Genomic DNA, 27,338 nt, shown 5'->3' with positions numbered 1-27,338 from the left:
GACTACCGCCCGGTGGCACTCACACCAATCATCATGAAGTGCTTCGAGAAACTAGTCCGGGCCCACATACTCACACGCCTCCCGCCCAACCTGGATCCATACCAGTTCGCCTACAGAGCCCACAGGTCCACAGAGGACGCCATCGCGACGACTCTCCACGCCACTCTATCCCACCTGGAGAGGGGAAACAGCTACGCGAGACTGCTCTTCGTGGACTTCAGCTCCGCCTTCAACACCATCCTTCCAGACAGGCTAGTGACCAAACTACTAGACCTGGGTCTATCACACTCTATATGTGCGTGGATCAAGGACTTCCTGACCGACCGCCCCCAGAGGGTGCGGGTGGGCCCCCACACCTCCACAGCCCTCAGCCTCAGCACTGGGTCCCCCCAGGGCTGCGTGCTAAGCCCCATCCTCTACAACCTCTACACCCACGACTTCACCCCCGTCCACCCCAGCAACTACATCGTAAAGTTTGCAGACGACACCACCGTGGTGGGATGTATCTCGGGGGGGGACGAGGCGGCGTACAGGGATGAGGTAGAGCAACTGAGCAAGCTGTGCAAGGTTAACAACCTGCTGCTAAACAAGTCAAAGACCCAGGAATTCATCGTAGACTTCAGGAGGAAAAAGTCCGAGATCCAGCCCCTGCTCATCGACGGAGAGAGCGTGGAGAGAGTCTCAACCCTCCGATTCCTGGGACATCACATGCGGGATGACCTGACCTGGAAGGACAACACAAAAGGCACCATCAAGAGGGCACAACAGCGGCTATACACCCTGAGATGCCTCAGGAAAGAACACAACAAGCAGGAGATACTGGTGGCCTTCTACCGCGGCGCAGTGGAGAGCATCCTCACCTACGGCATCTGCAACTGGTTCTACAGCTGCACAACAGCGGAGAGAAATGCGCTACAGAGAGTCGTGAGAACAGCACAGAAGATCACCGGCGCCCCCCTCCCCTCTCTGGAAGAGCTGTACAACACACGCTGTCTCAGGAAGGCCTCCAAGATCTCCAGGGACCCGACCCACCCTGGGCACGTACACTTTATCAGGCTGCCCTCGAAAAGGAGGTACAGGACCCCGGCCGCTAAGACAAACAGACTGAAGAACTGCTTCTACCACAGGGCCGTCCAGGCCCTGAACACAGCAAAGACCTAAGTTCTGGGCCCTGGACAGTCTGGACGGATTGTATGGCAGCTGCTGGACTGAAAAAATCAGGTGTAGTGCTGAGGCACAAACATGTACATTTCAAGCCTGCAAACTGTGACACTTTAAATAACGTGAAAAAATACTATTGTGCAATATGACAACCCTAGTTGACTATCTGTGCAGTATAGTACAGTGGATTGTGTACATAGCCTTTATTTATGTAAACCAGCTCCTTACCTTCTTGTGATTTTATTCTTTTTCTAAAAGTTTTTTTTTTTCCCTTTCCTAACACCAGGGGAGCCACCCCTCCTAAATTTCGTTGTTTGGTACCTGTACTGTAGCAATGACAATAAAGTCCATTCATTCATGTTCATTAGCCTACTCAGCTAATGTTATTGTTGCTAACTAGCTAGCACGATGGAGTAGTTAGCGGTGTTTGTTTGTTTGTTTATTTCGATATTTGTTTATTAACCCACTAGGCTAGCCACAGTTGTTCTTTGTTGTTAGCTAGCTAGCACAATGTTCTGTGTTGTTAGCTAGCTAGCGTGATGGAGCACAGTCTGAAACCAGGGGGGGTATTCCATCAACATCGCTAAAGGAAATTCCAGGCTTCTTTTTTTTCTCGTGATAGATCTGGTCATGTGGTGGCACATAGTATGGATCATCATAGAAATGTTTTCAGAGCAGTGTATCTTAAGTTCTACTCCAAAGTGTTTCCTTATAAGTAATTACCATTATAATAATAATTTACATAAAAGTATGATGATACTGCATGTTATTACATTGAAATGTTCCATTCAAATAGAGATGTGTGTTTTCAAGAAACAGTATATGTACGAACCGTCCCGGGGCGAGGGTAGGGGATCTTGCCGGTGTAGGGGGTCCACTGGTAGTTGTGTCCATGCTTGTGTGAGAAGGGGCCGTTGAATACATTTCGGATGTCCGCCATCGAGTACACACAGACGGCTGAGCCCTTGAACACAGATCTGAGAGGGGATAGAAAGTGACATAAGCAAAGTGTTAGAGAACGAGGCCATGCATTTTGGTCAAAGAGAGATTCCGATGAAAATGTGGGTTTTCAAATGTAGGATTTCACCCATAGGATGTAAACTCCTAATGGACACAATTCTGACACCAACGGTCTACTTACCCAGCAGTGGAGAAGACAGCGTACACAACTGGATTGCGTTCGTCTTGCGTTGGCTGAATGAAGACATCCCCTGGAGACCAGAAGGAAGCAGGTTAATTTAGATGTGACCATGACGGAAGCAGGTTAATTTAGATGACCATGACGGAAGCAGGTTAATTTAGATGACCATGACGGAAGCAGTGATTACTGTGATGACGCTGCAGCTGTTTTTGTTACAGTATAGTCAAATCCAGATAAGTCACAACTGTAAAAACCTCTAGGTGCTACTGGCACCAGGTAGACTATCCTCACAGATATAGATGCGTTCAGCGGTAAGAATAAGGAGTATGTGCTCAGGCAAAGAAAGGCTTTTAGTCTTTTGTAAACAAAGAGACTTAAACATTGCTGCGGTGAGTTTCCTTGAATTCCAGACAGGGTTTCAATACATATTTTTATTTTGAAAGATACGCTTGAAACTCACCTTTTTAGCCTGGCCTTTACCTAGTGTCTTCGTCAACTTGCACTTTTACCCCTATTTCTTATCTCCTCATTTTTAGTTTTATTCCTGGTCTTATTACTATGTCTATATCTCTCTACTATGTATATTTCTTATCTCCTACCTCTCGTTGTATTGTATTGTGGTTTATTTACTATTGTTCAGCACTTGGAGTTGCATTCAATGCATGACCTCAAGTGCTATATAAATAAAGTTTGATTGACTGATTGATTGATTGAATAGAAACTAAGTGCGAAATGAATCTACATCAGTAGATCAGCAGTCTCACTCAGCTCGTCGAAATAGGTTTCTACGCCGTCCCTCCCGATGACTGAGCACACCAGCCGAGCCTTCAGGAATGTGGTCCACTTGTTCACCAACGACCTCTGACCCCCGTCATCATTCTGAGAGGGGAAGAAATGCACAGGTTAAGGATTTACAAGCCAAGGGGGTGAATACATATGCAAACAGGTGAAGTGAAACTGGTAGAAAACTCAAGGCCTCTTACCAGACAGACTCTGCCCATCCTGGACTGTCTGACTGTATGACTGTCTGTCTGACTGACTGACTGACTGACTGACTGACTGACTGTCTGACTGACTAACTGTCTGACTGACTGACTGACTGACTGACTGACTGAATGACTGTCTGACTGTCTGATTGACTGACTGACTGACTGTCTGACTGTCTGTCTGACTGACTGTCTGATTGACTGACTGTCTGACTGTCTGACTGTCTGACTGTCTGACTGACTGACTGACTGTCTGACTGTCTGACTGTCTGACTGTCTGACTGAATGACTGACTGTCTGACTGTCTGACTGTCTGACTGACTGTCTGACTGACTGACTGTCTGACTGATGCACTGACTGTCTGACCGACTGACTGACTGTCTGACTGACTGACTGACTGACTGTCTGACTGACTGACTGTCTGACTGACTGACTGTCTGACTGTCTGACTGTCTGACTGTCTGACTGTCTGACTGTCTGACTGTCTGACTGTCTGACTGACTGACTGACTGTCTGACTGTCTGACTGTCTGACTGACTGAATGACTGTCTGACTGACTGACAGACTGACTGACTGTCTGACTGACTGACTGACTGTCTGACTGTCTGACTGTCTGACTGTCTGACTGTCTGACTACAGTACACTCACCAGACAGACTCGGCCCACCCTGGCCAGGACACTGGGGCTGCTCCCCCCTGCAGTGTCCAGACTTTTCTCCCGGAAGAAGAAGTACAGCTTATCATCGTTCCTCTCCGAACTGTCCGGGATCTGTTGGATCTTGACAAACACCGGCTCTGGAGACATAATGAGAGATATGAGTGAGTTTGAGAAAGAGGTAGGCTAGAGAGAGTGTGTTGGACACTGAGAGGGAGGTCAAGAGAGTGTGTGAAGGACCAGATGAAAGATGACTATAGGCAGTCCAGCCTCTGATGTTCCACTATCTTATATAGAATCTTAACTAGAATGTTGTTCTAGTCTATAACAGCACTAGCTGAAATTCATCTCTAAAATACTTGTAACATCATACATGTACATTTTGGCCATTTAAGATTTAAAATAAAGTTCTCTGTTCTGTTTTAAACACACTAAATACATGGGACTAAGGAAATCGCAAAGGAATTAAATGATTTTAATGACCAGAGATTAATGAGCTGTAATTTTATACAGCAAAACCTTTGTCATGAAAACATTTGTCATGGGCATTTAGAGCTTTTTTAAAGCTAAAAAATCATACATTCTGTTCGTTTAAGGTAAAGACATCCAGTTTTGCCAACCTTATTCAGAGATAGAAAATAGTTTTTTGACCATTAATGTAAGTATATTTTCGATTTGTGTTTCTGTGTGTGTGTGTGTGTGTGTGTGTGTGTGTGTGTGTGTGTGTGTGTGTGTGTGTGTAGGGTGGGGTGGGTGTTCAAATTGATAACACTGGACACTTCCAACTATGAGTGTCATATAGTTATATAGTCATATAGTCATATAGTCATATAGTCATATAGACACATAGACATATAGTCATATAGTGGTATGACGTGTGTGTTCTCCAGACGCACCGTTCAGCCACCTGGAGTCGTACTGCTCCGTCCTGACGGCCGGCCGGTCTCCCAGGGTTCTGAACAGAGCCGGGTCGGTACCCATGAAGTCCACATGGACACCTGCATACAGGTTCCCATCTGGCAGAGACACAACAAGACAGCACAAAGATGATGATGATGATGATGATGATGATGGGTAAAACCGGCCCCAACTCTCCTCTAAAGCTTTCCTTTCCTTCACTCTGTCCAATAAAGAAAACTTGAATGACAGATAATGACAGAAACAGTGTAACGAGACTCTGTTCTCCTTTAACATAGTGAATGACTGAGGGTGAATGACTGAGGGTGAGGGTCTCACTGATAAGGGCGACAGCGTTCTCCTGCCGGGGGTCATAGGAGCACTTCCCCTTCCCTGAGTCCACGTAGCTGGAGACCAGTCTGAAGAGGTACTCCTGCTCACAGAGAAGACAGGAGAGAGAGAGGCCATGAGTACAGTGTGTGAGTGTGTGAGTGTGTGTGTGTCTAGAAATACAGTACAATACCTTTGGATACTCTATAATTACAGTTAGTTAAGTTTAACCAGTGGCGGGCGGTGCATTTCACACCTAGGCCTTCAGTGATGTCCGACACATTCCTACCTGAATTATTCTACCTCTTAATACCATCGTTATGACGCCATGGCTCTAGAAACTAGACAGAAACACAGTATAACCGGGCGTTGCATCACCTTAACATAGTCAGACAAGTACAACAGAGTTATATTAATATTTCCGAAGCATTTTTAATCAATAAATCCGCATTTACAATGAAGAGTGTTAAACTAACATCTTTAAGATCGCTACATTACCCACGTCTGTCGTCTCGTCCACCATAATAGCGACAAAGGGTGCCTTTTTAATCTCCATTTTGATCTCTTCTTCCATCACTTCAGTAATAGCAAAAATCAGGTCGTTTTGTATTTTGCCTGACGTCCCAGTAAACACTTTGTTTGTGGACAGGTGGTAATGTAAATCTGGGTTGTTTTCAGCCAGAAAAGAAAGAAGCTCAACGTAGTTTCCTCTGTTTGTGGACTTGGCGCTTTCATTGTGTCCCCTAAATGAAAGTTATTGTTTACCCAAAAACAGGACACAATCGATCAGTATTATCGATCAGTCAACGAAAGCTTTCGTTGTGAGGCTCCGTTTCCCTGCGCACTTTCAAACGTTTCACATCTACCGGCATAGTTCCGCATCTCAATAGTGAATATCAATAGTGCGTATCAATAGTGCGTAGCAATAGTGCGTATCCAATCAAAAGACGTGCTGGGTGCTGACATCATTGAGCCTTACAGCAGGCGCCGTTGTTGCTTTTGCTCGCATCTACGTAGGTTTACTAGGTACGCCACAGGTTTTCTCGTTCCAATGTTAAGTTACAGGTCGAATCCGCAGCACCGTTTAATGTGAAGGCGGGCAGATTTTTGAGCCCCCTAGCAACACATTTTGATTGGATAAAAGCTCTAACATAAAGGCCAGCCCTCCAAATCTCAATCGGAGACTGGAAGCAGCGCAACCAAGAGGAAAGCTATGAAATGAAGAGAATAGACTATGGGGAATCATTAATACATATTTGTGGAAAATATATATTAAAATAAAATGTATATTCTGATGATGTTTAGGCCAGCAGAGAAGGCCTTGCTGGCCCTGACGGCACACCACTGAGTTTAACATTCTGTGTGTGCGTGTGTGTGCATCTAGAAATACAGTACAATACCTTTGGATACTCTATAGTTACAGTTAGTTAAGTTTAACAGTGTGTGTGTGTGTGCAGGGTTCTCCCCAGGATCTTAAAACAGTCATACTGTACTGTACTGTACACGGTACTGTAGTGGTACTGTAGTGGTACTGTAGTGGTACTGTAGTGGTACTGTAGTGGTACTGGTAGTGTAGTGGTACTGTAGTGGTACTGTAGTGGTAGTGGTACTGTAGTGGTAGTGGTACTGTAGTGGTACTGTAGTGGTAGTGGTACTGTAGTGGTACTGTAGTGGCACTGTAGTGGTAATGGTACTGTAGTGGTAGTGGTACTGTAGTGGTAGTGGTACTGTAGTGGTACTGTAGTGGTACTGTAGTGGTACTGTAGTGGTACTGTAGTGGTAGTGGTACTGTAGTGGTACTGTAGTGGTAGTGGTACTGTAGTGGTACTGTAGTGGCACTGTAGTGGTACTGTAGTGGTAGTGGTACTGTAGTGGTACTGTAGTGGTACTGTAGTGGTAGTGGTACTGTAGTGGTACTGTAGTGGTAGTGGTACTGTAGTGGTACTGTAGTGGTAGTGGTACTGTAGTGGTACTGTAGTGGTACTGTAGTGGTAGTGGTACTGTAGTGGTACTGTAGTGGTACTGTAGTGGTAGTGGTACTGTAGTGGTAGTGGTACTGTAGTGGTAGTGTAGTGGTACTGTAGTGGTAGTGGTACTGTAGTGGTAGTGGTACTGTAGTGGTACTGTAGTGGTACTGTAGTGGTAGTGGTACTGTAGTGGTAGTGGTACTGTAGTGGTACTGTAGTGGTACTGTAGTGGTAGTGGTACTGTAGTGGTACTGTAGTGGTAGTGGTACTGTAGTGGTACTGTAGTGGCACTGTAGTGGTAGTGGTACTGTAGTGGTAGTGGTACTGTAGTGGTACTGTAGTGGTAGTGGTACTGTAGTGGTACTGTAGTGGTACTGTAGTGGTAGTGGTACTGTAGTGGTACTGTAGTGGTACTGTAGTGGTACTGTAGTGGTAGTGGTACTGTAGTGGTACTGTAGTGGTGGTCGCCAAGTCCACCGCCTGGTGCGGTGCTACTCTTACATTCTATGGGGAGAACGCTAGTATGTGTGTGTGTGTGTGTGTCTGTAACTTTTTATAGCGCAGTAAATGTGGGTATGTTAACTGGGCATGTTAACTGTGTGTGTGTGTGTGTGTGTGTGTGTGTGTGTGTGTGTGTGTGTGTGTGTGTGTGTGTGTGTGTGTGTGTGTGTGTGTGTGTGTGTGTGTGTGTGTGTGTGTGTGTGTGTGTGTGTGTGTGTAGAGCGGTATTCTACCTCTGCTCTCCAGCCTCTGTTGAGGTAGGTACAGACAGGCTTGTAGGCTCCGGTGCCGCAGGTGTAGAGGTGTGTTCGGTTCCAGGGTTCAATCAGACGCACAAAGTTTGCACATTCCCCCTGATAAGAAGAATTGACCGGAAGCTTTTGGTCAGTCAGGTGGTAGGCCACAGGCTTGATGGAACGCTGAACTCAGATCATCTGTAATCTCTTTATATCACAATCCCCTCTCTGTTCTTTCCGTGTTAAACCAGGAAGTAAAGACTACTCACCTGTCCACCTTTCCCAGTCATTCTACACTCTCCTTTTCTCTGGTCAGTAGCCGGCCAGTGAATCTGAGGCAACAAAGGGGACGGAAAATATATAACATAATATATATAAGTGGAGGCTCCTCCATAGAGGTGGAGGAGGCCTGGCCTCCCCAATAATTTGAGAGAAGAGAGAGAGATTTAAAAAAGCAATAATTATATTTTTTATTTTTTATTTATTTAACAAAAAACATATTTTAATTTTTTTATATTAATATTATTTCCGTTTTGTTCGTAAATCTGAATTTTTCCATGGCTAAAACCCAATATTGCAATTGTAAAGCACCTACAGGCCAGAATCCCTATCCGTTTGTATTGAGGGAGGCCAGGCCTCCCCCAGGAAAGTGGTTTCTCATAGAAGTCAATGTAATGCAATTTTCTTCATGGCAATATGTGATTGGCCAAATCACTGAAAATGGGTGGGCAGAGGAGGCCTGGCCTCACCATGCATTGAGTCCAGGGCTGAAAGATTGACATTTTGTTCGTCCAATCACATTTTGAGAATTCGCCAGTCATTTCAGTCAAAGAAACACTCGCCATAGTGGCTACGAGTGTCCTGTCAACTTGTCCTTTGCAGGACATGTCTAGAACACCCATGGCTATTAAAAATAATAGCTCATTTGGCCAAATACTTTTGCTTAAAATGACCTCGGAAGTCGGCGAGATTCTGGCGCTATTTATACATCGAATAGGTAGACAACATTTAGGATTTATTGAACAGTTTTATTTTTAATGTAGTCGATTTCGAGGAGGCCAATTTGTTTCCGCTTGCTCGATTCACTCGCGATGGAATGTTCCCTGTTCTTCTTATCTGTCTTTGTGCTGGCCCTATTATGCACACTATTTGGAGTGTAAGCTACTATCAGAAAGTTCTGATTGATGGAATTCATTGTGCAGAGCTTAGCCTACTGTATGTGCCTGCCTGAAGAAATGACATTGCTGTAAGTCTATGAGCCTGCCTGATAATTAAGTTGAGAAATGACATTTGGATGTAATATAAATGCCCAGTGAATATGTGTAAAAGGCAGGAATTATGTGGTTACATTTTTTTGTTTAGCCTACATTTTTCATTCTTCTTCTTCTTCTTCTACAGCTTCAACATGTAATCATCAATTCAATCAAGTTTAGCATATAAAAAAGATAAGTAACAGTTTCTTTATCAAATGTAGTTTTATTAAATATATTTAATATAAATATATATTTTTAAAAGTTTAGTTAATTATCAGGCAGGCTCATAGACTTACAGCAATGTCATTTCTTCAGAGATAAGAAGAACAGGGAACATTCCATCGCGAGTGAAGCGAGCAAGCAGAACAGAATTGGCCTCCTCAATTCTGGAAGTCACCAGCCTCCACTGATATATATATATATATATATATATATATATATATATATATATATATTATAGATAACATATACAATGACCAAATGTATAATCCTGAAGAAGGAAATGGGTGCCAAAAATTTGGGTCATTAAATATGTAACTAGGAGCAACGGGTATGTGACTACGAGGGGTGGCAGTGGCGCAGGAGGTAGAGCTGGGGTCTGTTGATTTATATTAGGGGGTTATTTTGGTTATGAAGGACTGACTGAATAATAGATGAATTTATCTCATACAGAAATGGTATGGGTGTATTTTATTTATTTATTGTTTTTCATTTATTTTATTTGAATCATAACACAACTAAAGCTACAGTAAACATGTACCGGTACTTGTATGAATATGTATAGCTATGATTGTAATTAAAATATTTCTTTTTTTAAATAGCTGGCATCTAATGATCACAAGGTTGGCAGGTCGAACCCTGGCTGGCCACGTGCCGAGGTGTCCTTGAGCAAGGCACTGAAGCCCTAATTGCTCCAGGGTCGCCGTCTATGGCCGAACCCTTGCCTAGAGCATAAAATTCCAACGATTGACTGACAAATTGATTGCATGGCAATAAAACAATAATTTTTAAAAATCCACTCATATTTTTCTTTTTATTAATAGAGACAGTAGAGATTTTGACAGGAAAGATGGGTGAGAGACAGAAGGGATGACATGCAGGATATGTCCGCTGCCGGGATCGAACCGGGATCCTTGCGGTTACGTGGTTGGCGCTTAACCCGCTACGCCACCTTAGCGCCCCTACAATTACAATTTGATTATCTTTTAAACGAATTAGGGAGGCAGGGAGTGTGTTGTGTGCGTGTTGTGTGAGTGTTGTGTGAGTGTTGTGTGAGTGTTGTGTGAGTGTTGTGTGCGTGTTGTGTGGCTCTCACAATGAGGGGTTCCTTATTGATGTTCCTCATGTCCAGGGCCACCAGGTACTCCCGGGTGCCGAGGTAGAGCCGGCCCTGGTCCTGGTCCATGTGGAGGATGCGGTAGTCGCTGGTGTTGAAGGAGAAGGAGAAGGGCCGCGCCGTCCTCGTCTCCATGAGCTCTGCACTCCAACAAGACGGACGGACGGACGGACGAAAGGACGGACCAGTAGAAAAGTGGACAGAGAGGTAAGGAGAGAAGCGGGGGGGGGAGGGAGACAGAGAGAGGGACAGGGTGAGCTTCAGGTACCTGAGAGTATTTCCTGGTTTAGTCTCAGGGAAAGTGCATGTCAATTCAACATTCACCATATTTTTCATACAATATCATTCCTTTTTTTATGCTGTAGTGGTAAACAATGCAGTTTTAGCCAGAAAACAGTTGTTTGGGATTGGTTATGATAATGTCAGGAAGGACTTGTAGGGATTTCTATGCAGTAGAAATGTAAACAAAATGGTCAATAACATGAAAGAGACGGGGCCTTTGCTGTACTGTGACTCATCCGACATTAGAGGTCGCCCAAGCCTGCTCTCAGGAAGAGGGAGGCATGCCAACACCTCCGGCAAGTGGAGAGATGAAAGATGGTTTCACCTGTTTCTCAACCAAGGACCACAACACATGTGTGTGTGTGTGTGTGTGTGTGTGTGTGTGTGTGTGTGTGTGTGCGTGCATATGTGTGTGCATGCGTGTGTGTGTGTGTGTGTGTGTGTGTGAGACCATAATAACAAAGAATGTGTGTAAGGGTTATACGTCTAATGTACCACAGGTTAATGGACACTTCACTATGGTACACAACATGTCAAGCCTCACATTCGTGTGACGTGCAGAGGGATGGGAAAGGGAGAGCAGGCTAGTTGACTTTAGCCATAAATCTGGGGTTCTGAGGACGTGAAGACAACACCCAACATATGAGAGCGGGGCGCTAGCTTGGCGATGGGGAGACGCAGGGTAGCAGTGACACAGACCCAACCTATAAATTACTCACGTTAGACTCATGCCAGCACCACTTTGATCTCCGAAAGGTATTGCTGCACGTCGTTCCAAATGCTAACCTGTCTAGGCTAGGCCCGAAACTTTACTGAATGAATAAAAATAGCATTAGCCATGGTGATGAGAAGGTCATAGAGGCATAACTAGCCAGGGTTCTGGGAATAGGTTTTGGACAATGCTTCATGCCGGTGGCTCATTTGACCTCAATCTTTTAATCTGAATGGTTACTAAGCATAGAAACAGAACGATTTTATTTGCTTCCCACTATTTTCCACAAACTTGTGCCACAAAAAAATATTCATTTAATAACCAAATGCTTCCGCACAGGATGTCAGAAACAAACAAAATAAAGTTATCCTAAAACAAACTTAAAACAATCCAAACTCTGTCTGTCTGTCTAAAATAATGTATTTATTTGCATAACATGGATAATTGTCAGCGACAGGCCTGTAAAATAACTATATGGGGACATACTGTACGTGTGGGACATACGTATGTCAACTCATATCTTAATGAATGACGATCATACATGTGAACATGCAACCCATGGCTGAGAGTTCAGTATAGTATGCGTACCTTATAGTATGTCTTTGTGTGTGTGTCCACATACAAGTCTATGTATGTGTGTGTGTGTGCGTGTGTGAGAGAGAGGGCTAGAGGCAGATATGTTGGGTGTTTTATCTGGGGCTCTAACTAGGTGGCGAAGTGTGGCCGCCTGTCTGTCTCTCGCAACTGTGTGGCTGATCCGCAAACAATCTGTAGCATTCCAGCCGTCACCGTTCTGTCGAGGGCATGGGATTCCGGCTGCTTGGTTGCAGGGAGGAGGGGGGTGGGGAGGAGAGGGTGGGAGAGGCGGATTCTATTCTCAGGGCTCCTCTCATCCCATTCCAAGTGGCTTTATCCCCAAAATCCACTATCTTTCGCCAAGGATGGCACAGAGGGGACACCTGCTGTCAGAAAGGTCAGGAGAAACAGCCTATGGTCTGAACCGTTGGCGAGGTGACGTCATACCTGATAAGATAGGCACAGTCAGGTGCAACTCAGCCGTGTGTCTTGAGCCTGGTCGGGAGTACCTGATGTGGGGCAAGCTACCCAAGTCCACTATTGTGTCTCCTGGTAGCGCTGTGATGACAGAGCCCACATCGTGTCGCTCAGCTCCAAGAGGGGTTCTGGTGGCCAGAGTTGTTACTCCTTTGTGGGGAGACGGATGGGTTCCATTGAAGCTGATCAACTCGTCAGACAGGCCCGTCTTGGTAAGACACAATGCTAAATTGGCCGACGTCTTCTCCTGCATTGCGCTCGAGGACATGGATGAGACCGGACCTGCTGAGGTCCCACTACTCAGTTGCTGTCAAGTAACCCCGTCCAGTGAAAATGCGGCCCGCACTGTTGATGAGGAACTGAAGTACATGGGATTGAGTGGGCTCGACATACACTCCTGTGACGTGTCTGAACAGTGTAGAAGCAAGATGGCTGACCTGGTTGTGCGCTACGAGGACATCTTCTCACGCCATCACCTGGATTGTGGAGAGGCAAAGGGCTTCATACATCGCATTCACCTCTCAGATCACAGGCCATTCCGGCTCCCATTCAGACGAGTGCCCCCCAGTCAGTATCAGAAGTTGCGCCAAGTACTGAGTGAGATGGAGGAGAAAGATATAATCAGGAAGTCAACCAGTGAATATGCATCTCCGTTGGTTCTTGTATGGAAAAAGAACGGAGATCTCCGTATCTGTACAGACTTTCGCTGGCTGAACAAGAGGACCCTGAAGGATGCTCACCCTCTCCCTCACCAGGCCGACTGCTTAGCTGCACTTGGAGGTAACTCCTTGTTTAGTACTATGGATCTAACCTCAGGGTTTTATAACATGCCACTACACGAGGATGACAGAAAGTACTCTGCCTTTACAACACCTATGGGCTTGTATGAGTATAATCGCCTCCCGCAGGGCCTCTGTAATAGTCCTGGGAGCTTCATGCGTATGATGACTAGCATTTTCGGAGACCAGAACTATCTGAGCTTACTGGTTTATCTGGATGATTTATTGGTGTATGCCCCTGATGAGAGGACAGCTCTGGAACGCTTGGAGATCGTGTTCAGTAGACTGCGTGGTCATAACCTGAAATTGGCCCCCAAGAAGTGTTTTTTTCTCCGGAAATCCGTCAAATTCCTCGGCCACATAATTAATGACAACGGTGTGTTGACTGATCCCAGCAAAGTTGAGAGCATCGCAAAGATGACAAGTGCTGACCTGATGGAAGCGGACGGTGTAACCCCCTCACAGAAACGAATCAGATCTTTCTTGGGGATGATCAATTATTACCAGCACTTTGTGCCTAGCTTCTCCGCTATTGCAAAGCCTCTCTTCTCTCTGTTGACGGGCCAGAAGAGAAAAGGGAAGGTGAAACAGTCCAAACAAAGGTCACAAAGCAGGAAGTTGAATGTTACTGACTGGACCCCCGAAACGGAGCAGGCTTTCCAGAAGCTGAAAACGGCGCTGGTTGAGACGGCTGTCCTGGCTCACCCTGACTTCAGCCGTCCCTTCATGCTGTCAACGGACGCGTCCCTTGATGGCATCGGTGCTGTCCTGTCGCAGATCCAAGAGGGTGAAGACCGAGCGAGGCCAATCGCATTCGCCAGCAAGTCCCTCTCTCAGTCTCAGAGAAACTACCCAGCCCATCGGTTGGAATTCCTAGCCTTGAAGTGGAGTGTCTGTGACAAGTTCAGCCATTGGTTGAAGGGGCATGATTTCACTGTTTGGACGGACAATAATCCATTGACTCATATCATGACGAAGCCCAAGCTGGACTGCTGCGAGCAACGATGGGTGGCTAAGTTAGCGAGCTATAACTTCGACATCAAGTACGTGCCAGGCCCACAGAATGTTGTCGCTGATGCCTTGAGTTGTGTGCCTTTCGTCAAGCAGAGAGTCAGTCACAGATTACTTGAAGAGCCCTACAAGAATCTCCTCTCCGAAGTCCAGGATGTGTCGAGTGCTTATGTACAGGACGCCTTCCGGTCGTCCAATGATAGTGGTGACACTCCACGCCAGGCAGAGAGTTACGCTCAAAGTGTCCCATCACCTCTGCATGTCCACGCTCAGTCTATGGAGATGGATGAAGTGTCTGTTGTTCTACAGTCATATGACGATCTGTGGGAGGTCGGAGCAAGAACGCGCGCTGTAGCAGTCTTGCACCATTTGCCTCAGTTAGTCCCAGGTGGTCAGGACTCACTTCCTGCTTACAGTGAGAAGGAACTCCGGGATGAACAGCTCAGAGACAGGACTCTCTCTCGAGTCTTGTACTATGTGGAGAGACATCGGAGACCCTCCAGGAGAGAGAGAGATAAGGAATCAGTCACAGTCATGAAGTACCTGAAGCACTGGGAGAAACTTGTTGTGAGCAATGGGATACTCTACAGAGTCTCGAGGGATCAAGTCGTGAAGTCAAAACGCCGCCAGTATGTGGTTCATGAGTCTAAGAAAGTTGAAGTTCTGAGAGGTGTTCATGACCATGCCGGCCATCAAGGTCAGTTCAGGAGTCTTGGCTTGGCCAGACAGAGGTTCTTCTGGCTCAACCTCGACAGAGACGTAAGAGACTACGTCCGTAACTGCCAGCGGTGTATTGTCAGTAAGACTGTTGAACCTGCTGCGAGGGCGCCTTTGCAGAGTATCACATCAACCAGGCCACTTCAGCTGGTTTGCATTGATTTCTGGTCAGCGGAGGACTCAAGGAACAAGTCAGTTGATGTGTTAGTTGTTACTGACCATTTTACAAGAATGGCCCAGGCATTCCCCTGCAAAGATCAGTCAGCCAAACAGGTGGCGAGAGTTCTATGGGACAAGTTCTTCTGCGTCTTTGGGTTCCCAGAACGTATCCATAGCGACCAGGGAGCTAGCTTCGAGAGTCAACTAGTGAGTGAGCTGCTCAGAGTCTCCGGTGTCAGAAAGTCGCACACAACCCTGTATCACCTGATGGGTAACGGTAGTGTGGAACGTTTCAATAGAACTCTCGGTAACATGATCCGAGCGCTTGAACCAGAGGCAAAAATCAACTGGCCGAGGCGTTTGCAAACTCTGACGTTCATGTACAATAGCACAGCGCATGAGTCAACTGGCTATGCACCTTTCTATCTGATGTTCGGGCGTACTCCTCGTCTCCCTGTCGATATACTCTTCCGGACAGTCCTGAATGATCCAGCTGTGGTCAGCTACGACAAGTATGTGATGTCTCTCACGAAGGATCTGAACGAAGCTATGGTCATAGCCCAGGAACATGTCATAAAAGAACAGCACCGTCACACAGAGCTCTACAACAGACGAGTGAAAGGGCCCACCATTGATGTCGGAGACCGTGTGCTGTTGGCGAACAAGAGAGAGAGAGGAAAGAGAAAGGTGGCTGACCGTTGGGAGTCTACTGTATACACTGTGGTGGATAGGAACTCTGAGACTCACACATATAGGATACAAGACACTGTCACTGGACGAGAGAAGGTAGTCCACCGTAATCTATTGATGTTGGTGAACTTTCTGCCGGTGTATGATACGAGTGTGATCTCTGACCCAGTTTCATCCCTGTCTGCTGTTCATACATCAAATGAGCCAAGTGACATGTCCGTGTCGGAAGTGGAACAGGATTCCTTGCCTGGGGAAGTGAGTAGAGGAATCGCGTTCGAGTCGGAGAGAGTGGATTCCTGTCCTGGGAGTGAGGGAGGGGAGGTTGAAGACATGGAGTATGGGGGAAGAGCTGTTCGGGAGAGGGATGTTCCCTTGACTGTTCCAGAGCCCACGGATCTCAAGGGAAGAACCCTAGAGTGGGTCACCCAGTTACCATTCCCTGACCACTCACGGACAGAGGCTACTAACACTGTAGTGTCTTCAGTCTCGTTTGCCCCTCAGAGGGTCCCCGAGCAGATGGCTGAGGAGCAAATGGTAGATCAGTCCATTAACTCTGATTCTAGATTTGTGGTTAGCGCTGATGATTGTACTGATGTTTCTGGTAACACAAATCAGACAGATGATGCTAGTGACACACAGCGTACTGACACTCTAGCTTCTGTCACACAGTGTGAACATCCTAGTACAGTCACACAGGTCAAGTCCAAGTTTGGTCGCCTTATCAAACCAGTTGACAGATTGATTTATACTATGTCAGGACAAGACATTATCCAAGACACTAAGTCAAACATTCGAGCTGTTTGTAGGTCAGTGTTCCAGGCTTTCCACAGTTAGATAAGCCGAAGCTCAGTTCAGTGCATGTATACACTGTGCACACTGACATCCTATGACATATAGGTTTGTTCGTTATTCTGATTGTTTCATAAGAGGTTGTGGCCTCTTGAAGGCTAGTAATACACAGTGAAAAAAGGGTCTTGTGGGGTGTAGAACGCATCCTACCGCCAGTAGTTGGTTGGAGAGATAGTTTACCTCTCTTTCCACTTCATCCTTATAGGATACTTTTCAAGTTGGCTGTCCTGTCCTTTGGCGGCCCTATGTAATAGTGTAAAAAGTAAAAAGTAGTATTTAAATGTATAGTTGCTGCTCAAGGTTGGCGAAATTCAGGGGAGGTGGGTGTAACAGAGTTGGGAATGTATGTTTAGTTGTGGTGAATGTAGATGAGTTTCGCCGTGCTTGAGCAGCCCTGGTTGTTGTTGGAGCCCCCTTTGGAGTTTGGGTGTACTGCAGGTCTGCACGTTCTTTTGTCCTTCTGTTGTTGCCGTACTTACGGTGGTACCAGAATATGGCTGCCATCTTAATGGGTATGTGCGCGATGTAAAATGCTCCTCGTGTTTTGTTGTTTGTGTGGAGAATCTTGTAATGTAGGGTGAAAATGTTGGTGTAGTACTGTGCTGTTTGTTTTTACATGTATTGTGATGATGTGATGTATTGTGATGATGTGAAACAGAACATTTATTGTATGTTATTTTGAATGCGCAGATTCACAAGAGTTGCAGACCAGAGAAGAATTGTGTTTTATATGTCTTCTATGCAGGTATGTTGCTCCACATGTTGTTTGTAATTGTTATTTGTAATGTTTGAGGGAAATTTGTGTTCTTTCTGTAAACAAATTATCCTGATGTGAAATATACATACACGGTGGTACCAGAATATGGCTGCCATCTTAATGGATTCACAAGAGTTGCAGACCAGAGAAGAATTGTGTTTTATATGTCTTCTATGCAGGTCAATAAAAAGAATTGGTTGAAAGAAGTTTGCCTGTTTGACCATCGTTACACACACACAAACACAAGAACAATTTCTTCTTCATCGCTCTATAGGTCGGGACGAGCATTGACGCGTTCCTCAGCAAAGTTGGATGAACACAGCCCTTTCTCCTCGCGGTCGGAGAAAAGCAGAGCAGTATCCAGAAGTTTTACATCGTCCTGGACCAGAAGGCCATTCCGTGCATGGTACAAACATCTGTCGCTGCCTTTGACGAACTGTTTAAGGCACACTTTGTGTTTGCTGTGTCCTACGACGAGGCCTTGACCAGCTTCTTCACCTTCCTTCAAACTACCGTGTATGGCATTGATGTGGGAACTGCCAAGGAGAGTCCAAGAGTCAAAGAAATCAGGGTGCGACTTCACAACATTGAGGTTTAGGGAGAACATTGAAAGATGTTTACATGCTACATTTGTAAGTTAGAGCACAGCACTAGTTCAGCTTTGTTCCAACATTTGAAGTTTACTCATGCTTTGTACCCAGGCCGTACGTTGCGTTTAAAATGCGGTGAACATGGGTGTTCATCTGTTTTTTACACTTATTGTGGATTCAAGAAACATTTATTGAGAGTACATGGAGACTGTGTAGCCTCTGGATCTACTGATCATTTTGACTCTGTTGATACTCCTGCTGTTACTACTCCTACTGATACCACTACAAATGTTGACGTAGTTGGTCATTCACTGCCAAATGCAGCTCCTATTGAAAAAAGGCACTTATTGGATATGTGTAGCTCTATTATGGCTCAAGTACAAGCATCTGGAGTCCCTGAAAGTACTGTGCAATGTTTAGCTAGTTCAATGGAGGAGCTTGTCAAAGATGTCCATGTTCAAGCACAGGAGGCCGTTCTTAAGTGCCTTTCATCTGAAGTAACTGAACACGCCCTAGATAAAGTTAGAAACTGTTTTGAGCAGCTTGAAAATCCATTCTCACTCCTCAATACTGAAACTAAGAGGCAAAGATATTTTGAAAATAAATGGAAAATTGTTGAGCCCAAGGAACATGTTCTCGGTGTGCGTTATGATGTCCGCAAAGATAGAACAGGTCTATACAGTCAAATTCCAGTCAATGACAAATTTATGTATGTACCCATTTTGGGAACTCTTGAGTCAATGTTTACCAACCAGGAACTCTGCAACTGTTTTCAGGAAGTAAAGCTTCATCAAGATGGCATTTTCAAAGACATTAATGATGGTTCATATTTCCGAAATCATTCATTATTTGCACAGCAAGAACATGCGCTTCAGATTCAGCTATATTACGATGATTTCGAAACAGCCAATCCGCTCGGATCTAAAAAAGGAATACACAAACTCGGTTGTATTTATTTCATTTTAAGAAATTTACCACCCAAGCTAAATTCTGTTTTGATGAACATTCACCTTGTGGCACTTTTCCATTCAGAGGACTTGAAGAAGTATGGGTTTGGTCCAATCCTACAGCCTCTTGTGAGAGACTTAAAAGTTTTAGAGACACAGGGACTCCAGACGCCCTTTTCAGATACACCGTTGAAGGGGTCTGTTATTCAGGTTACTGGTGATAATTTGGCTATACATGGCCTTTTTGGCATGGTTGAGTCGTTCAGTGCAACTTACTGTTGCCGATTTTGTTTAACCGACAAAGCAAGCTTGCAGTCAGTCTTTATTGAGGATGACCCAGATTTAATTCTTCGCACAAGGGAGCTCTATTCAGAACATTGTGAAGCTATGGCACAAAACCCTTCTCTAGTCCACTCATTTGGCGTTAAGAAAACCTGTCCTCTCAATGAACTGCAGTTTTTCCATTGCTCTGACAATTTTGCAGTGGATATTATGCATGACCTACTAGAAGGTGTTGTACAGTATGAGTTGAAGCTGGTTTTTCAGTACTTAGTGAAGGATTCTGTTTGTACTGTACATTCAATTTCAGAAAGGATTCAGAGCTTTAACTATGGATACAGTGAGAGAAAGAACAGACCTAGTACACTCAAAGTTGACGATGGTAGCAACGACCTTGGTCTCAATGCCATTCAGTCATGGTGCCTCCTGCGTAATACTCCCTTGATTTTTGGAGATCTAGTTGACCAGGAAAGCAGTTTTTGGAACGTGATTCTACTTTTGATTCAGATCGTTAACATTGTATTTTCACCTATCATAACAAAAGGAATGACTTATTTTTTGAAGCACTTAATTTCTGACCATCACAAACTGTTCAAATCTGTATTTACAGATAAGAGGCTGATCCCAAAGCATCATCTGATGATTCATTATCCCAGATGTATCAGGAAAATAGGTCCACTTATACACATGTGGTGTATGAGGTTCGAGGGGAAACACAATTTCTTTAAGAGGTCTGTGAAGAACTTTAAAAACATAACCAAAACACTAGTAAAGAAACATCAGAATCAATTGGCTTTTCATTGGGAGAATTTTTATTTCCAAAGATTTACATTTGGTCCCCTTAAGTATGTATTAATTAGTGAGCTAGAGGGCGGTGAGGTCTTGGAGGCTTGTGTAACTTTGAATGCATCTAGTGTCCCCACTACTTCCTGGGTGAAAAATTATGGAACAGAGTACCACATTGGAATGTATGTTTGCACTCATGTTGAAAATGAAATGCCTATTTTCAATAAGATTGTCAATGTCATTATTAAGGATGAAGAAGCATTGTTTTTGACCACTAAGGTCATTACGATGTATTTTGACGATCACTTGAATGCTTTCAGTATTGGTGAGGTGGATGATGTGTTCACTGTCATTAGTGTGTCTCAGTTGGTGTATTATAGACCGTATGACAGGCAGTTTTCAACTGAGAATGATGAGAGGACATACATTGTGCCCTATTGCAGTTTTGTCTGATCCCAAGTGCAGAACTTTTATTTTTATGGAATGTGCCATTTTATTATTTCATGTACAAAGTACATGGCTGGGTCAATAAAGATGACTTAACAACCATTTCTGCAATTTGTCTTGTATGTATTTAGGCTAAGTGGGAAAACTGTTTTGTTGTATCCACACTACACAGGGTTGTTCTTAACACTGTATTTTAACACCCAACACCAGTGTAGTGTGAATACAACATTTTTGGTGTTAATTGTTACATTGTGGAGTGTTGAATCACTGCAAATTTGGTGTTAAATCAACAAAAAATTGGTGTTGAATCAACACAAATTTGGTGTTTAATCAACAAAAATTTGGTGTTGAATCAACACAAATTTGGTGTTGAATCAACAAAGATTTGGTGTTTAATCAACACAAATTTGGTGTTTAATCAACACAAATTTGGTGTTGAATCAACACAAATTTGGTGTTGGATCAACACAAATTTGGTGTTGGATCAACATAAATTTGGTGTTGAATCAACACAAATTTGGTGTTGAATCAACACAAATTTGGTGTTGAATCAACACAGATTTGGTGTTGAATCAACACAAATTTGGTGTTTAATCAACACAAATTTGGTGTTTATTCAACAAAAATGTGGTGTTGAATCGACACAAATTTGGTGTTGAATCAACAAAAATTTGGTGTAAAATTTTTAACACCATCAAAAGTGTTACTTTAACACTCAATAAAGTGGATGCATATACACACTTTGCTGGAGTTAAAATTAACACTGTGGGTGTTAATTTAACACTAGTGATTTTGCAGTGTACTGATGGTATCTGGCCAGTGGACGTTCAGGATCCGCCTCAGGCATCTGTTGATGAATGACTGCACTCTAGTCATTGTGATCTTGGTTGTCCTCCACGTCTCTGATCCGTATAGGAGTACTGTCTTGATGTTGGATTTGAAGTCTGATCTTTGTCCGCTGACTGATTACCTTGGAGCTCCAGATGTTCTTTAGTTGGATGTATGAGGCCCTTGCCTTGCTGATTCTTGCTCTGACGTCTGCCTCCGTGCCACCCTTCTTGTCTATGATGCTACCTAGGTAGGTGAAGGATTCTACTTCCTCGAGTGCTGTTCCCTCCAGGTTTACTGGGTCTTCGTTGTTTGTGTTGATCTTTAGTATTTTGGTCTTTGCTTGGTGGATGTTGAGGCCTAGTTGTGTTGAGGTGTCTGCCAGTATGTTCGTCTTCTCCTGCATCTGTTGTCGACTGTGGGATAGTAGGGCAAGGTCGTCTGCGAAGTTTAGGTCGTCCAGTTGTGTTGTGAGTGTCCACTGGATCCCGTTTCTCCTCTGTGCCGTTGTGGTCTTCAATATCCAGTCGATGGCCAGGAGGAAGAGGAAGGGGGACAGTATACTTTGCCTTGCCTTACTCCGGTCTTCACTTGGAAGCTTCGTGTGAGCTGCCCGCTGTGTATGACTCTGCAGGTCATTCCTTCATAGGAGTTCCTCATGATGTTGACAAGCTTTTCTGGTATGCCGTAGTGTCGAAGCAATTTCCAGAGGGTGTTTCTGTGGAGACTGTCAAATGCCTTCTCGTAGTCTACAAAGTTGATGTATAATGGAGAGTTCCATTCCAATGATTGCTCAACTATGATTCGGAGGGTTGCAATCTGGTCTACACATGATCTATTGGGTCGGAAGCCTGCCTGCTGGTCTCTTAGCTGCGGATCCACCACTTTCTTTATTCGCTCGAGGAGGATTCTGTTGAAGATTTTTCCTGGCACTGAAAAAAGCATGATTCCTCTGTCGTTGTGGCATTGGCTGAGGTCTCCTTTCTTAGGTATTTTGACCAAGTAGCCTTCTTTCCAATCTGTTGGCCCTTCCTCTTCCTCCCATATCTTCTCGAACAGGGGGTGTAGCATCTCTACCGAGGTGTCTATGTCTGCCTTCAGTGCCTCGGCAGGGATGTTGTCTGGTCCTTCTGCCTTACTATTCTTTAGTTGTGCAATGGCCTGTTGGATTTCCTGCTTGCTGGGCTTTCCACAGTTGATGACTATGTCAGTCTCCGCAGGTTGAATGTCCGGGGGGTTATGTGGTGTCGGTCTATTCAGGAGTTCTTCAAAATACTCTGCCCATCCCTCTTGCTGTTAGTCCAGTCTTGTGATGGTCTTTCCTTCCTTGTTTTTGATTGGTCGTTCTGGTCTGCTGAACTTTCCGGACAGTTTCTTGGTGGTGTCATACAGTTCCTTCATGTTTCCTTTTGCTGCTGCCTCTTCTGCTTCTTTAGCCAGGTTGTCGATGTAGTTTCGCTTGTCCTTCTTGGCATTTCTTTTGACCTTTCTGTTTGCCTCAGTGTACTCGCTTTGGGCTTTTACCTTGGTTGCCCTTGTTCGGCTGTTGTTAACTTCTGTCTTTTTCTGTCTCCTTTCTTCTATGTTGCGTAGTGTTTCTGCTGATATCCACTCTTTATGGTTTCTCTTCTTTATTCCAATCACTTCCTTACATGTTGTTATGAGGGTTTCCCTTATCCTTTCCCATTGGTCTTGCTGGTCTCCTTCGTCACTGCTTAGATCTTGCAAGGCTTGATATCCGTTCTTCTTCCTGTTTTGATAGAAATTTGGCCGATTTTCAGACACAGGTTAGTTATAACGCTTTCCATTTTGGCAGCCACTGGAAGTTTTTTGCTATAGCTAGCTAACGAGGGACAGGGAGCGTCAATTACGTGGGCTCAATACACGCCCCCAAGTGAGCAGGTCTGGTGATTGACTCGGCCAGGGTTTCCGTTAGAAAAAATTGGTGCCGGTCAACGTGTCCGGGAAGATTTCAATGTGTCGGACAAACGGGAGAAATTCCGGTCATCATATTAGAATATAATATAGGTGTTTGTCGCGGTGATTAGCTGTTGTGTAGCCTATATAGGCCTTTGCCATTTAATGTCTATTTCTCATCCGATACGATTAGATAGCGAACTATATAGGCTTTCATGATTCGCATGCGCTACTATGGCATAATATGTCCAGGGCTGCACGCGCGCCACACTGGGCAGCCTAGTCACCTTTGCTACATTGAATTACGACTGTAGGCTACTTTAAGATGTTTATTTCAATTGCATTAATGGGATTTGAGTATGTAATTGGTAATTTTAAGTATGCCTAGTTTAGCTTTTGATGGCTATTTGAACGGACTGCATCGATCGATCAATGAACGGACTCCACATTACGTTAACTGAAGTGTGTTAAATAGTTTCACGACAGCAATGTAAGTTTTTTATATTCTCTTTCCAGTTTTACCCTTTTTATCAATAAAACAACGTCAATTCTATAACCACGTCTCGCTGATTGGGAAGGCATTAAGTCTAGCTGCCTGTCAAATCATACTTACTCGGACTCGGGAGTATGAGAATGAGGAGGATGTATCGGGGGGATACACACCCGTGGACTATTTCACCTTAGTGGCACAAATTAAACTCTAACACTATATAGATAGACTAAATCGAACTTAAATGATGGACACCGACTGAATAACTGAGTGGGGGGAAGACAGGTCTCAAATGTGGAACAATTATAACATTTAATACATAAAGATAAAACATACACAAATATATAACATTGATATCCCTAAACTCAAATGTAGTGTGGTATTGTCAAACTAATCTAATCAATCCTAATTAATGGTACCAGTAGCCCAGGTTGTCGATAGTAGCGCACTACTCCCGTAGTACTTCTCCCGACTCAGGGCTGGAACGGGCACGGCAGGCTCAATCAATGAACGGGGTTGAGATGGCTAGCGTCCTTTACTAGCCGCATCTCACGGCCCTCTGTGGTCATTCACTGTGCTCTAGCACATCCAAAACACGCAGAACAATAACCTTGACTCCGGTCACTGCAGTGGTTTTATTTAGACTAGATCAAACTAAATTAACTGACTAAACTACTCGCGCCGTTGAGAGACAGGGTTGCCAGATGGGGCGGGTTACCGCCGAATGGGCTACTGGGTTTAGCGGTTATTTTCACCGGACATTATGACCGAAGAGGTTATAATATGTCGGACTTCAACAGATTTTATCGGACAAAGACCGGTAATTACCGGTTAACGGAAACCCAGGACTCGGCCAGTCCAACAACTTTATTTTCTTCTTTTTGAACCAATCGAGTCTCCTTTGCAGTATGTTTTCGATCGTTGTCCTGCTGGAAGAGCTACCCGCGTCTCATCCTCATCAGCCTGGTGGATTGCCACAGATTCTTCTCGAGAATTTCCCATTCATCTTTCCTTCGATAATTTGGATTCCACCAGTATCATGTGAAGACATTTTTGGCATTTAGCAGACGCCTTATTCCAAAGCGACTTACAATCAATACATTTGAATACTAAGCATGTGAATCAGCAATCCACCATTCGTTGCAGGAAGAGTAATCTAGCTCGGGCCCGGGGCCACTGATAGAAGGAAAAACCTTCTCCCTATTATCTCCCTCGCCTTCTACTAAAACCTTCTTTTTTTTTTTTTACTGGAGAAACTGAGAAACAGTACAAGGGGGGCAATAGAAGTTCTTAGGGACACAGTAGAGGGGAAAGCGGGTGTCTTTAGGAGACGTAGTGGTGAGGGTCAGAAGATGTCTCAGGAGGAGCAGTTAAGATGTAACCTGAAGAGATGGGTCTTCAGTCTACGACGGAAGATGGGTAGTGACTCTGCCGTTCTGACAGCCGTGGGGAGCTCATTCCACCAGCGGGGAGCCAGTGTTGTGAAGAGACGTGATCGGGCAGCCCGACTGCTGTGTAGAGGAGGTGGGGCCAGTCGGCCAGCCGAGGTGGAGGAGCGGAGTGAGCGGGCAGGGGTTTGGGGGGTTACCATTTCCTTCAGGTAGGCAGGGGCTGTCCCTTTAGCTGCCTGGTATGCAAGCACCAGGGTCTTGAATCTGATGCGAGCTGCTATCGGGAGCCAGTGCAGGGTGCGAAGGAGAGGGGTGACATGCGAGTATTTGGGGAGGTTGAATACCAGCCGGGCAGCAGCATTCTGGATGAGCTGCAGAGGTCTAATGGCTGAAGCGGGGAGCCCAGCCAGGAGTACATTGCAGTAATCCAGGCGGGAGATGACCAGTGCCTGGGTCAAGAGTTGCGCTGCCTCTCTGGTAAGGAATGGTCGTATCCTTCTGATGTTGTAGAGGAAGAATCTGCAGGAGCGAGCCGTTGCTGCAATGTTCTCCGCACAGGAAAGTCGGTTATCCAGGATCACTCCAAGGTTCTTGGCTGTCAGGGAGGGGGTTACAGTAGAGTTCTCCACTGTGATGGAGAAGTCTTGGAGAGGGCAGGCTTTCCCGGGAATGAAGAGGAGCTCGGTCTTGTTAAGATTGAGCTTGAGATGGTGGTCAACCATCCAAGTTGAAATGTCAGCGAGACATGCTGAGATACGGGTTGCCACGTGTACATCAGACGGGGGGAAGGACAGGAAGAGTTGAGTGTCGTCTGCGTAGCTGTGGTAGGAGAGCCCATGTGAAGAGATTACCGAGCCAAGAGACTTGGTGTAGAGGGAGAAGAGTAGGGGCCCTAGGACAGAACCCTGGGGTACTCCAGTGGAGAGGGTTCGTGGAGTAGATAGCGATTCTCTCCAGGTCACCTGGTAGGAGTGGCCCGCCAGGTAGGAAGAAAACCAGGAGTGTGCGGTGCCAGAGATGCCCAGGTCTGAGAGGATGGAGAGAAGGATCTGGTGATTGACTGTGTCGAAGGCAGCAGGTCAAGGAGAATGAGAACAGAGGAGAGGGAGGAAGCTTGGGCAGAGTGGAGGGCTTCCGTGACAGCAAGGAGCGCAGTCTCAGTGGAATGCCCAGCCTTGAAGCCGGATTGGTGGGGGTGAGTGATCCATCTTCCGGAGATAGTCAGTCAGTTGTTTAGATGCCGCGCGTTCAAGGGTTTTGGGAGGGAAGGAGAGAAGGGATACAGGTCTGTAATTGTGGACAGATGATGGGTCAAGGGTAGGTTTCTTGAGGAGAGGCTTGACTCTGGCTATTTTGAAGGCCGCTGGGACAGATCCTGTGGATAGGGAGGAGTTGATTAGGGTGGTAAGGTAAGGAAGGATGTCGGCGGAAATGGATTGGAGAAGGGGGGAGGGGATGGGGTCAAGAGGGCATGTGGTTGCCCGCTTTGATGTGATAAGTGTGAGAATCTCATCGGGGGAGAGGGGGGAAAAAGATGACAATCCAGAGATCGAGTGTCGAGGAGAGAGTTTGGAAGGGGTGTTAGCATTGTTAGTGGGAGGAGGGAGCGGTGGGGGGGAAAAGGTGCTGCTGATGTCGTCCACCTTTTTTTCAAAGTAGGTGACAAAGTCATGAAGAGAAACAACCCCATACCATGATGCTTCCACCTCCGAACTTCACTGTAGATATGGTATTTTTAGGATCATATGCAGAGCCATTTCTCCTCTTAATATGGCGCGTCATATTGTTGCTAAAAGGTTAGTGTAGTCTGACCAGACAACATTCTCCCAGTAATCTAAAATAATTCTCAAAATCTTCTCTAGCAAACTTCAAACAAGCTTCAACATGCCTTTTCTTCAGTAATGGAGACTTCCATTACTCTGGGAGTCACGAATGGGAACCGTGGCAGTGGAGTGCATTGACTGTTGTTTTCTTTGTGACAACTGTACCCGCTGCTTCCAGCTCTGCTCGAGTGGTCCTTGGCTCTTGGGCTAATCTTGCGAGGAGGTCCTGTGTGTGGCCTGTTGAGGGTCGAGTGATGTTCCTTCCACTTGCGAACAAAGGAACATTTAGGAGCTGAGAAATCTGTTTGTAAGCAGTGCCATTACTATGCTGCTCAACAATCTTGTTGCGAAGGTCTTTGGAGAGCTTTA

At 45.2% G+C, this 27,338-nt stretch overlaps 1 protein-coding gene across 1 annotated transcript in view; it reads right to left on the bottom strand.

Annotated features, from left to right (window-relative positions):
• Positions 1-27,338, bottom strand: part of sema3gb (sema domain, immunoglobulin domain (Ig), short basic domain, secreted, (semaphorin) 3Gb) — a gene marked incomplete at its 3' end in the record, with an annotated part of 49,809 nt that overhangs the window by 9,557 nt on the left and 12,914 nt on the right. Inside the window, exons 2-10 of the mRNA XM_080534339.1 lie at positions 10,442-10,602; positions 8,143-8,205; positions 7,871-7,990; positions 5,179-5,272; positions 4,839-4,958; positions 3,937-4,082; positions 3,067-3,181; positions 2,303-2,372; positions 1,994-2,138 (exon numbers count right to left, since the gene is read on the bottom strand). Of these exons, the coding sequence (XP_080390465.1) occupies positions 1,994-2,138; positions 2,303-2,372; positions 3,067-3,181; positions 3,937-4,082; positions 4,839-4,958; positions 5,179-5,272; positions 7,871-7,990; positions 8,143-8,205; positions 10,442-10,602 (1,034 nt within the window). The remainder of the gene's footprint in view (positions 1-1,993; positions 2,139-2,302; positions 2,373-3,066; positions 3,182-3,936; positions 4,083-4,838; positions 4,959-5,178; positions 5,273-7,870; positions 7,991-8,142; positions 8,206-10,441; positions 10,603-27,338) is intronic.

Source organism: Nansenia antarctica (genome assembly GCF_963989245.1).
Source record: "Nansenia antarctica genome assembly, chromosome: 6".
Classification (NCBI taxonomy): domain Eukaryota; kingdom Metazoa; phylum Chordata; class Actinopteri; order Argentiniformes; family Microstomatidae; genus Nansenia; species Nansenia antarctica.
Note: the sequence above shows the minus strand (reverse complement) of the source record. Positions and strands in the feature narration are given on the sequence as shown.